Source organism: Mus caroli, unplaced genomic scaffold, assembly GCF_978045245.1.
Source record: "Mus caroli unplaced genomic scaffold, Mus_caroli_1 scaffold_4, whole genome shotgun sequence".
Taxonomy (NCBI): Eukaryota; Metazoa; Chordata; class Mammalia; order Rodentia; family Muridae; genus Mus; species Mus caroli.
Window position 1 is genome coordinate 31,769,026 of NW_028227259.1, and position 13,460 is coordinate 31,782,485.

General features: G+C 40.1%; 1 protein-coding gene across 5 annotated transcripts in view; it reads right to left on the reverse strand.

Moving 5' to 3' along the window:
• The window catches only part of Lmbr1 (limb development membrane protein 1), a 145,913-nt gene that overhangs the window by 26,539 nt on the left and 105,914 nt on the right, over window positions 1-13,460 (reverse strand). For all 5 annotated transcript variants that reach the window (XM_021162298.3, XM_085836554.1, XM_021162300.3 and 2 more), the window contains one exon: window positions 3,727-3,807. In XM_021162298.3, coding sequence (XP_021017957.1) covers window positions 3,727-3,807 — 81 coding nt within the window. The remainder of the gene's footprint in view (window positions 1-3,726; window positions 3,808-13,460) is intronic.

Below are 13,460 nucleotides of genomic sequence, written 5' to 3' on the forward strand. Positions count from 1 at the left end.
TTAAGGCCTCAGTAATAGAAAAGCTACAAAAAGGAATGGAGATGTAGCTGAGAGGCTTGGAGTTCAGCAATGCTGCCAAACCCAGCCAAGAGTTCACTAGGAAGCAGTCAAAACACCCAGGTTTTCCATCAGGACCAATGTATCCCCTAGGAATACAGACAGACAGACAGACATGGCCATTCTAAGAGGCAACCCAAAAGAAGAAAGTGTCTTACAGTTTCTACAGTTTTGTGTAAGAAATATCCAGAAGTCAAACATTACCAGGAGGCAAAGAGGAAAAAGAGACAACAGGGACAGACCCTCTCTTAGTACACACACAGACTTAGGAGAAAAAGGCCTTGATTGACAGTCAACTAAATAAGTGACAAAACAGCAAACTGACAAAGAAATCTGAACCAATGAAAATAGCCAGATGAAATCCCAGAGCTGAGAGATACGGTGACTAAAGAATTCAACAAAAACTTAAACAACAGCTATGGCACAACTGGGAGATATTAAAGTGGGAAACAAACTAGAAGACAGCATTAGAGGTTAGGGTACAGAAAGGTAATAGAAGAATGGGGAAAGTCTAGTGTGTGTTTAACTGGAATCTGAAGAAATTAAAGAAAATGAGACAGATAAAAATTGTTAAGATAATGACCAACAATGTTTCAAATAATGAAATTATCAAGCCACAGCCACAAAAGAAAGAAAAGAGAAAAATGCAAGCAAGTAGGCATGTGTGTGTGTGTCCATGCACACGCACATGCACACACACACACACAATGCTCAGGACCCTGAACTTCTGGTCAAGGGAAATACAATGGCCTTTGGGGACAGAGAACAGTATGAACCTAAATGACCCAGCTTATCATCTTGCGAGTTTCCAGGCCATGCTGCTGAGAGAGGGAACTAAGAAAAGTTCTGCTCATTCTCATCCTGAAAGCATGAAATGTGAGTCTGAGAAAAACAACTAGTAAGTCTTCAGAGATGAGACTTCAGGACAAAGAAAGAACACAAAAATCTGCCAAGGGTCACCTTAGATATTCAACGGCAACACGAAACAATTCATGGCTGAAGACAAACATGCGGGAATAGTTCCCCACAGTTGCATGGGCCACAAGGAGAGATGACACATGATGGTTGCAGGTGCCCCGGAGCACCAGTGCTCTGATCCAACCTACTGAGATTCTAGGTTACTGAATCAGTTGTCAGCATTCCAAACCATAGTTTCTTCCTCTCAGGGATGCAAAAAACACCAGAATCCCAAAATCCCTATTTTCCCACCAAAAAATGCCAAGCATGCAAAGAAGCACACAATTAAAACAATACTATAAAACAAAACCAATAATTTGAAACTTATCAGGAGCTAACAGAGATGTCAGAATTCATAGGCAAAGATATTAGAAGTATTCTTGTCTTTGTTAGGGTGTGTATTGCTGTGACATACACCATGACCAAAAGTAACATAGGGAGAAAGGGGATTTATTTCAGCCTACAATTGTAGTCCATTGTCATAAAGAGAAGTCAGGACAGTAACTCAGGACAGGAGTGTGGAATCAGGAAATGAAGCAGAGGCTACAGAGGAATGTTGCTTACTAGCTTGCTCCTAATGGCAAGTTCAGCCTCATTTCTTACACAACTCAGGACCACCTCTCCAAGGGTGGTTACACCCAAAATGGGCCGGGCCCTCCCACACCAATTATTAACAACAACAACAACAACAACAACAACAACAACAACAACATAATTTAGTGGGAGAATTTTTTTTCAACTGAGGTTCTCTGTTTTGAAATGACTCTAGCTCTGTGGTTCTCAACCTGTGAACGTAGAGCGTTTTATGGGTTGAATGACCCTTTCACTGGGGTCTCCTAAAACCACTGGAAAACGTCGGTATTTACATTAAGATTGATAACAGTAGCATCAGTTATGAAGTAGCAACAAAAATAATTTTATGGTTGGGGGGGTCATTACAATATGAGGAACTGTACTAGCTAAGTTGAGAACTACTGTTCTAGCTTGTGTCACATTGACACTAGACAACCAGCACAGCTCTCAGAGAGGTGGAGAAATGGCTCAGTTGGCAAAATACCTGCGGTTCAAGCATGAAAACCTGAGTTTGATCACCAGAATCCACATGAGAAAGTCTGGTATAATGGCACAAGCATGGAATTCCAGGGCTGGGAAGGCAGAGAAAGAAACATCTCTGAGGACTGCTGGCTAAGCAGTGAGCTACAAATTCAATGAACAAACAAACAAACAAATAAACAAACAAAAAGTCTCAAAAAACAAAGTGGAAAGCAATAAAAGAAGAAACCTGCCATTAACCTCTGGCATACAAATGCACATGTATGTGAGCACACACACTCAGAGTGCTCTCATAACTATATTATTTTCCCCCCACAAAGGTAAAGGAAACAGATTTAGCAATGTCAATTAGCAGCATGATGATAATTGGCCCAAGCAAAACAGAAAACCCAGTCTCTGAGACCAAAATACAGCAGTTTGATCACCAGAATCCACATGAGAAAGTCTGGTATAATGGCACAAGCATGGAATTCCAGATCAGACCTACAGAAAAAAAAGGTTGAGACGATTGAAACATAGCAACAGAAACCCAAAGCCAAACACAGAGAGAAAGGAGTATAAAACAGCATCAGCCTGGAGCTACAGCCAATCTGCAAATAACTGAAGTTCCTCACAAGGGTAACACAAGTAGAAAATAAAAATATGTGGAGAAATAAAAGCAAAATCTCTCTAAGATATATGACAAGTGTAATTCCTACATCCATGAAACTTGATGAACTAAAGACCAAGAAAACCACCTTAAGGCATGTCATAATCAAACTACCTTATATCAGTTGTTAAAAACAAAAAATCTTAGAAGCACATTTTTTAAAATCGCATTGACATCAATGAGAAGAGAGGCCCTTGGTCTTGTGAAGGCTCGATGCCCCAGTGTAGGGGATGCCAGGACAGGGAGTGGGTGGGCTAGTGAGCAAGGGGGGGGGGGGGGTTGGGATAGGGGGCTTTTTGGAGGGGAAATGAGGAAAGGGGACATTTTCAATGTAAATGAAGAAAACATCTAATAAAACAATAAAAAATAAATAAATAAAAGCACATTGACAGGGGAGTTGTTTACATATTTTTTTTCTCAAAAACAATGCAAGTGGAGCTAACAAGACTCTGTGTGACTAAGGGTCCCTGCCACCAGTCTGACAACTTATGTCCAAACCTGGAAGCCCACATGATGTAAGAAAAGAACCTTTGACTACAGGTTGTTTTCTGACCTGCACATCCACTGTGCATGTGGCATGTGTGTACCCACATACAGGAAAAATCTACTCAAGTCAAGAGCCAAAAACACATCATCTTTGAATATTAGTATATTTGAAAAGTAACTTTAGGGGCTGGAGGGGCTGGAGGGGCTGGAGCCTCAGTGGCTTAGAGCATTTGCTCCTCTTGCAGAAGACTCGGGTTCATTCCCCACATACTGCAAGGTGGTTCCCCACCATTGGTACTCCAGTTCTAGGGAATACACAGACATTCAGGCAAAATATTCATATACATAAAAAAATAAATAAGCCTTAAAAGTAATTTTAGAAATATACACTTAACCTCTCCCAAAAGGAAGACAAGGACTCTGAACACAGTAAGTTTTTAACACAAAATTTTCAAATATTTTAGGACTATTTTACAATCTTAATAACTAAAACCAACAAATAAACCAAGAAAAAAGTACAATACCTAATTTTGTCTTAAGGATCTTTACATTCTCAAGTTCTTGCTCCAATTCCATTACATTGTACTCCACCGATGAAGATAGCCCTATTAAAGCAAAAGCATTAAGTGTAACAGTGGAGAGCTTGGAGAACAGGCAGAGCATTAGTTAATATACAAAACATTTGGTACTCACTGATGGCTGGGAGGAACAGACACTGTTGTGAGTTATGTAAAAACACACTATTTAGAGCAGTGGTTCTCAACCTGTGGGTCACAACCCCAGCGGGGGTTAAATGGCTCTTTCATAGGGTTTGCATATTAGGTATCTTGTATATCAGATATTTATATCACAATTCATAACACTTAAATTACAGTTATAAAGTGGTTGGGGTCACCATATCACGAGGGTGTATTAAAGGGTGACAGCATTAGGAAGGTTAAAGACCACTGCTCTAGAGCATTCATGCTCTTGATAACTGAAAACCATGTTTCTTAGGAAGATGCCTTCCCTGACTTGCTCTGCTATATTACTCTTGTTTTCATGTGCTTACCATACCAAGTACAAGGAGTCAAAACCTTCCACTCTCCATTTTGCCTCCCTGGGATGACAATTATTACCAATGTGACGGGTGCTTCCATAGCTTTCTTCAAATTCATATTTGACTTCTGTCTCACATATGGATTTTCTCTCTCATGCAAATTTTTATACTAATATCAAACCAGGCACATTAGCTGTTTGCTGTTGCCTGTCAATAAATATTTCCTAACAGCTGAGTGTGCAAACCACAATCTGGATTACTACAACCTAACTCAGAATTATTACTTCATTTGTCAATATTCTAGTGTATATTAACATATCCAATTCATTTGCTTCTATTATTTCTGTAAAACAGATTTCCAAACTTCAGATTAGTGGGGGCCATTACAGGTTTAGGAACTTTCTAAGTTTACATTCCCCAAATGATCTTATGTACCATAGTAATTCAAATTATAATAAGCCTAACTACTATCAATAGCTTTTGAAAACTCCTATTTATTTATCATCATTAGCACTGGGTATCACCAATGGTCGAATTTTTGTCAAAGTGATGAGCTACTTAAATATACATTTTCCTAAATGCAACAGATCACATCTCCTGTTTCTCATGTGGATTTCTTCCATTCCTACTTTCTGCTTACTTCTACAATGATCTATGTACAGTATCTTCCTCTTCTTTCTGCTTGATCTCTTTAAATTCTGAAACAGATGAACCCTCAGACACCATGTGCCAGGTTAGGCTTTCTCTGCTGGTAAGGAATGGTGTTCATTGTGGATATGTATTTGACTGCTGAGGGTCTCCCTTATTGTGCCTCTAGGACTGTTATGTATAAGTAATGTACAGCATACATTTTATCATTTCATAATGACCATTTTCCTAAATTATATTTTGAGAACTTTTACATTTTTATTCATTTTGGAGTTTTACTTACCATGAATGTGCATGTGTTTCACTGAAATCATCATCTAGCTAAATCTTATTTCAAGTTTAATCTCTATCAGTTAAGAATTCATTGGTGATACCCAAATACTCCCAGGAGAAAGTTGGTCTCCCAGAAGTGCAGACACACCTTGAGTACAGGTAAAATCACTACTTCTGCTCAGAGGGACCTGCCTGGAGATCTCAGGACAAAGTAACTGAGGAACAGCCTGGGACAAGATCCTTCCAGTTACTGTCTGCATCCGGAGCTAATCCTGTGCCACAGCGCCCAGAGCTGATTCTATGCCACAAAGCTCCATATCCAAATACTGCAGGGATAGAGCTGGTCTCCCAGGAGTGTGGACATATTTGTGAATACAGGTAAGACCACCACTTCTGCTCAAATTCCTGGCCCAAGAGGGACCTGCCCAGAGCCACCAGACAAAAGAACCAAGAACAGCTAGGGACAGGATCCTTCAGGTTTCCCTCTGCACCCAGGAGCTGACCCTGTGCCACAGCTCTCCATACCCAAATTCCTGCCAGAGAGAACTGGTTTCCCAGGAGTACTGATACACAGCCTTGCAGGACGGACAAGCCACAGGCAGAGACAGCAAGACCAGCTAACACTGGAGATAACCAGATGGTGAGAGGTAAGGGAAAGAACATAAGCAACAGAAACCAAGGTTACTTGGCATCATCAGAACCACAGAACCACAGCAAGCCCTGGATACCCCAACACACTGGAAAAGCAAGAATTTGATTTAAAATCACATCTCATGATGATGATAGAGGACTTTAAGAAGGACATAAATAACTCCCTTAAAGAAATACAGGAGAACACAGGTAAACAGCTAGAAGCCCTTAAAGACAAAACACAAAAAATCCCTTAAAGAATTACAGGAAAACACAACCAAACAGGTGAAGGAATTGAACAAAATCATCCAAGATCTAAAAATGGAAATAGAAGCAATAGAGAAATAACAAGTGAGACAACCATGGAGATAGAAAACCTAGGAAAAAGATCAGAAGTCATAGATGCATCACTAACAGAATACAAGAGATAGAAGAATCTCAAGTGCAGAAGATACCATAAAAATGTTGACACAACAGTCAAAGAAAATGCAAAATGCAAAAAGTTCCTAACCCAAAATATCCAGGAAATCCAGGACTCAATGAGAAGACCAAACCTAAGGATAATAGATATAGAAGAGAGCAAAGATTCCCAACTTAAAGGGCCAGAAAATATCTTCAACAGAATTATAGAAGACAACATCCCTAACCTAAAGAAAGAAATGCCCATGAACATACAAGAAGCCTACAAAAGTCCAAATAGATTGGACCAGAAAACAAATTCCTCCCGTCACATAAAAGTCAAAACACCAAATGCACAAAACAAAGAAAGAATATCAAATGCAGTAAAGGAAAAAAGTCAAGTAACATATAAAGGCAGACCTATCAGAATTACACCAGAGTTCTCACCAGACACTATGAAAGCTAGAAGATCCTGGGTAGATGTCATACAGACCCTAAGAGAACACAAATGCCAGCCCAGGCTACTATTCCAAGCTAAACTCTCAATTACCATAGATGGAGAAACCAAAGTATTCCATGACAAAGCCAACTTTACACAATATCTTTCCACAAATACAGCACTACAAGGGATAATAGATAGAAAATGCCAACACAAGGAGGGAAACTACTCCCTAGGAAAAGCAAGAAAATAATCTTTCAACAAACCCTAAAGAAGATAGCCACACAAACATAAAAATAACATCAAAAAACAGCAGGAAGCAACAATCACTATTCCTTAATATCTCTTAACATCAACAGATTCAATTCCCCAATAAAAAGACATGGACTAACAGACTGGATATGTAAACAGGACCCAGCATTTTGCTGCCTACAGGAAACACACCTCAGTGTCACATTACCTCAGAGTAAAGGGCTGGAAAACAATTTTCCAAGCAAACGGTCTGAAGAAACAAGCTGGAGTAGGCATTCTAATATCAAATAAAATCGACTTCCAAATAAAAGTTATCAAAAAGGATAAGGAAGGATACTTCATACTTATCAAAGGAAATATCTACCAAAAAAACCTCTCAATTATGAACATCTATGCTCCAAATGCAAGGGCACCCATATTCATAAAAGAAACTTTACTAAAGCTCAAAGCACACATTGCATGTCACACAATAATAGTGGGAAACTTCAACACTCCACTTTCAGCACTGGACAGGTCATGCTAACAGAAACTAAACAAAGACACAGTGATATTAACAGAAGTTATGAACCAAATGGATTTAACATATCTATAGAATATTTCATCCTAAATCAAAAGAATATACCTTCTTCTCAGCACCTCATGGTACCTTCTCCAAAACTGACCATATAATCACTCACAAAACAGCCCTCAACAGATACAAGAAGATTTAAATAATCCCATACACATTCAGATCACATAGGACTAAGGCTGGTGGTCAATAGCAACGAAAACAACAGAAAGCCCACATACACATAGAAGCTGAACAACGCCTACTCAATGATAACTTGGTCAAGGAAGAAGTAAAGAAAGAAATTAAAGACTTTTTAGAATTTAATGGAAATGAAGGCACAACATACCCAAACTTATGGGATACAATGAAAGCAGTGCTAAGAGAAAAAACTCAGCTCTGAGTGCCCCCAAAAAGAAACTGGAGAGAGCATACACTATCAGCTTGACAGCACACTTGAAAGCTCTAGAACAAAAAGCAAATACACCCAAGAGGAGTAGGCAGCAGGTAATAAACTCAGGGCTGAAGTCAACCAAGTAGAAACAAAAAGAACTGCACAAAGAAGCAACAAAACCAGGAGCTGGTTCTTTGAGAAAATCAACAAGATAGATGAACCCTTACCCGGACTAAGCAGAGGGCACAGAGACAGTATCCAAATTAGCAGAATCAGAAATGAGCATGGAGATATAACAACAGAAACTGGAAATTCAAATTGAGACTTAGAAATAATAGGTGAGAATGACAAGAAAAGTGAAACAGAAGAGGTAAGAATGTTAGAGAACCCCTTCAGTAAGGTCTGTTTCTGGAGCCTTGGTGAGCACAGCACAGCAGGAAGAGGTCACCCCAATCATTAGGGCCTTTAAGTCACTAGACTCAGAATGAAAGCTTTAGAGTGCTTCCTACTTCAGCTAGGAAAGGAAAGATACAAAGCTTTGGCTTTATCAGAGAAAAGACAAGGAGGACCTAGAATAAGATGTTCTAAGTAGCCCATACTCATTCATTCTGTCTTTACCGTCAATTTACCCTAATTACATTCAGTAAAATATAGAACATCAACTTTCCACACTATTTGTCTTAGTTTTCATTGACTTTTAAGTCTTACCCTTATCAGAATGAAGTGTGCACAAAGCTTAGTGTCAAAACCCCTTGGACTTGTTTCAATGCCCGCTTCTCCCTGATACCACCTCACCATGAGGTGCTTTCCAGGTTTCTCAAATCTCAAGGTGTCCAGGAAGCAGAGAGAAGGGAAGGGACTACAGACAGGATATCCTTCAAGGACATGCCTCCAGTTTCTGGCTGCTAAGATGCACCTTCTAACGAAGTGGTTCTCAACCTGTGGGTCACAACCCTTTTAGGAGTCAAATGACTCTTTCACAGAGGTCACCTAACACCATCAGAAAACATATTTACATTTCAATTCATAATGGGAGCAAAATTACTGTTATGAAGTAACAGTGGAAATAATTTTATGGTTGAGGAGTCACCCTAACATAAAGAACTGTATTAAAGGGTCACAGCATTAGGAAGGTTGGAGATAAGCCTTCAAGTCTATAGCTGCAATACTGTTTTTATGAAGTCTGAGCAACTCTCAGACTTACCCCAGGAATGTCTTCTCGTCAATGCCACTGTAAACTGTACAGGATCTTTGCTCCCAGTGTCCTTGCTGTGAATACATGTCTGTGCAGTGACATATCCACTGGACACAGGTGAGCATTTTCAATTCCCAAATTCACGTATCAGATTAGAGCAATTTCTTGATCCTTTTTTTTTCCCCACCATATTCTCTCTCTTAACCCTGTGTGGAAGGGGTGTGAGCTAGAGGCTGGCTGTACAGGTCTGGAACATTTTTACCTCTGAGACTTACTTATTCTTGTCATTCTGGATTATTTTCTTATTTCTAAGTTTCAAGAACTCTTTCTGTTAACTGGATGTCCCAGACGATGGAGCCTTGGCCTTTATCATGAAAGTGGCCTTCTTGAATATACAAGGCATGACAGGTGGTTCATCTTTAGCTATTCTTCCATGTACCCCACATCCACATGCCCATGTCTACTTGTGTTCACACAAGAGGCTTTCTTCAGTCACCAGAGTTTTGACTGTGTTCTTGTGTTGTAATGAAGCCATGAGGAATAAATGCCAATTTGAACTTCAGACGTCTGGAGGATTTTGAAAAGATGAGTTTCACACCTAACAATCCAGTGATTCCCTATTGCTAGAGCTACAGAGCTTTCTTCTTAGGCTGGGCACGTTCCTGAGAAAAACCCTGACTTCCTTCTCAAATTAAAGTTCAGCTATGCAAAAGGAGAATGACGGAATCTATGTACTTTGTCTGCAAGCACTCCTACCCTACCAGGCCGAGACCCTCTGTTTCACACAGAAAGAAATGTTTACGCTTCTTCTAAGACAGACAAGAGGCAAGTGCCTGGTACCTTGGATGGAAGCAAAGAATGTAGCAATTAAGCCACTTCATGACAGCTTTTTAACAATCCCTCCCTTTCTTAGCTCATGCTACCTTATCTGGTGGTGTCCCTTTGTGACTTTGGGGGATTCTAAAGTATAAATAAAGACTTAGGAATAAACTCCTTTTGTTCTGTTAATCTGGCTAATTCTAACATTTTCTTGTCTGCTGAATTCTAAGTTATTATGGTGGTTTTCCCGTGGAATTTCCTGACGCCCTAGGTTTATGATTCTCTCTGTTCTCACCCATGGGATGGCATGTACTCATCAGGATGCTTTCCACTAAGTCTCAAAATCAAAGAAATTTTAAAAATAAGGAAACAGTTTCAAATAATTAGAAGTTAGGAGCCAGAGCCAGAGTAAGCTTCCACGTGGCTTTCCAGCAGCTCAACAGTGACATCAAGGGACTAAACTGTGCCTCCCACACACTAGATTGATGTGTGCAGACTGGCACTTTCCCTCCACGCAGGGCAAATGTTTGGACTGCTCCTGGGTATCCCAGTGCTTACCTTCTCACTTGTATCACTCCTACTGAGTCAGCCTGCTATTCTGTAAAGCATTCTGTGTCATGGTGAAACTCACAACATTAGCTAACCATTTCCTCACTGCTCCCCACCCCTTCTTCCAAATCCTCATCTTGCTTAAATATTATTTCAATACTAATGTTACATTTTTCATTCTCTGCAGTAGTGTCTGGTGTCAATGCAGAAATGTAAAAGGAATATACCAAGACTGCTTCTTTTGGGGGGGGGGGCCTAATCAATAAGTAACATGTGTAACACTTCACAACTGCAAGCTGCAGATGGTAATTTTGACACAACCCTTTTTTTTAAATGTTTTTTTATCAAAAATAATTTTTCATACAATATATTCTGATCACAATTTCCTCTCTCCCAACTCCTCCCAGATCCTCCCCCCTTCCCTTACCCTCCAAACTCTACATTTTCTTTCCTTTCTTTTTATCTCTCTTCAGAAAACAGGCAAACAAAACCCATAAAAACAAAAAAATTAGAAACCATAATATATAAGAGACCAGTAACTGTGTTCAAACAGAGCAATATGAGACAAAAAGTCTACAAAAAAAATACCATTGGATTCATTTTTTATTTTTTATTTTTTGCTGACCATCTACTACAGGACATGGGGCCTACTCTTAAGTGTGGTTAATATACCCAATGAAACCCCATTGGAAAAAAACAAATTTTTTTTGCAAGTGGTTTGTCAATTGGAGATGGCGTCTTGAGCAGATCATTTCTACAATTCTACTCGCAGTTCTGGAATATCCTCCCCCACCCCTGGCTTGAACCTGTGCAGATCCTGTGAATGTCTCTAAGTTTGTATGTGCATCAGTTGTGTGTATGTCTGGAAGACACTGTTTCCTTAGAGTCGTCCATCTCTTCTGGCTCTAACAATCTTTCCACCTCCTCTTCTGCATAGTTCCCTGATCCCTGGGAGGAAGGGTTTGGTGAAGACATCCCATTTGGAACTCAATATTCAGAAATCTCTCATTCTTAGCCAATTGTTCAGTTGTAGGTTTCTGTAGTAGTACCCACCTAAATATGGATGATGGCTGAGCAATGGTGTATTGCAGAATGTGTGTGTGTGTGTGTGTGTGTATGTATACACATGAGTACACACGAATATATACATATACATATATATGTCATTTTATTGCTATGTTCCTTTAACAGGACAATAGTATTTTATTTTACCCTAGACCCAAGACCTATCTAGTCTCGGGTTCTTGGCTACCAAAGCAGTGTGATGGATAGGTTCCAACTCCTGGAGTGGGCCTTAAATCAGAGTAGCTGGTTACTCCCACAATGTCTGAGCCACTATTACACCAGCATATCACACAGAGATGTCACTGCTGCAGATCAGAAGAGTTTATAGCTGAGCTGGTAGCTACCTTTCTTCTCTAGTAGCAAACACAGTACCTTCTGGTACCACGTATACTAGTCAGGAGGGGTGAAGACTCTAGTTAGGCACCAGCTCAACTACATCATATCTGGAAATCAGAGTTGTTATAGGATAAATTTCAGTATTTTAAATCCCTGTTTAGAGAAAAGGGATACAGCACTGGCATAGCAGAGATATCGATGTCCATGTGGTAACCTCTCCTGTGAGCCTCTATGGCTTTGAATCTGCACTCGGCATCAGCCTGATGAACTTTCCCTGTTATTTACTTGACCACCTTTTCTTCCTTGTTATTTTCTTTCCATCTACATATGTGCTTACATTAGTACCTTACCTCTGTAGTCCATAATTATTATTTCATCAATGGTTTTCTCCTATATTCTGCTCTGTGATTCACAAGATTTTTTCTACCACAATCAGCCAGGTGATTAATTTTTCAGAAAGACGATATTAACTTCCTAATGGTGCTGGCCCAAATTCCCATAAACCTTTTATTTATTGTCTTGTAGTTCTTGATGTCTATGGTCCTACCATCAAGATGGTCCCTAGGGGGCTGGTGAGATGGCTCAGTGGGTAAGAGCACCCGACTGCTCTTCCGAAGGTCCAGAGTTCAAATCCCAGCAACCACATGGTGGCTCACAACCATCCGTAACGGAGATCTGGTGCCCTCTTCTGGAGTGTCTGAGGACAGCTACAGTGTACTTACATATAATAAATAAATAAATCTAAAAAAAAAAAAAAAGATGGTCCCTAGGGCATTCTGGGAGAGAGTCAACCTTTGTCTTTTCTAGTACTTCAAGGCTAATTGCATCCCTTGGCTCTCAGGCCTTCCTCAAACCACTCCCACTTATGCTTCCATTGTCTTTTCCATTCTTTGGCCATCCTCCTGCAGTCTTACACGGCACCTACCAGATACCCTGTATGCCCATGAATATCAAGAACTTTACTCTGACCATATCTGCAAAGTACCACATTCACAGGTTCTGGAGATTAGAAATGGGCATCTTTGGGTCATCACTTTTTACAGCTTTTTTTTTTTAAAGCTCTAGATAGTTTTGTTTTCTTTTCTCATACATCTCCTTGGCCCATTTTGTTACATTTGGAGGATAGGTACAAATTCTGTCTTGTACAAATTCTTTCCTGTCTCTCCAATTAACTCTTAAATAAGTCTCACTTGCTAGGTGATCATCTTCTGCACTGGCCCTAAATGACTGCCCCTGCTTCTGTTTTATCTTCAACGCTGCTTCCTTCATAACTAATTAGGGCAGATGGTACTTCAAACAGCTGGAAGTTCGCCAAGGCTTGGTCTTCTTGGGGACTAAAGAGCAAGAAGCCAAAAGAACTGAATCAGAAGCAAGAAGGCTAACCTGACTAGTAGAGGCAAACAGCCATCATTTTCAAACAAAGATGCCAAGGAGTATTGGGCCACCTAGGTTCACTATGGGCCACTGTGGAAATTCAAATGCCTTTTTCTTTTAATTTTTTATTAGGTATTTTCTTCATTTACATTTCAAATGCTATCCAAAAAGTCCCTTATACCCTCCCCCCCCCCGCTCCCCTACCTACCCACCCACTCCCACTTCTTGGCCATGGCGTTCCCCTGTACTGGGGCATATAAAGTTTGCAATATCAAGGGGCCTCTCTTCCCAATGATGGC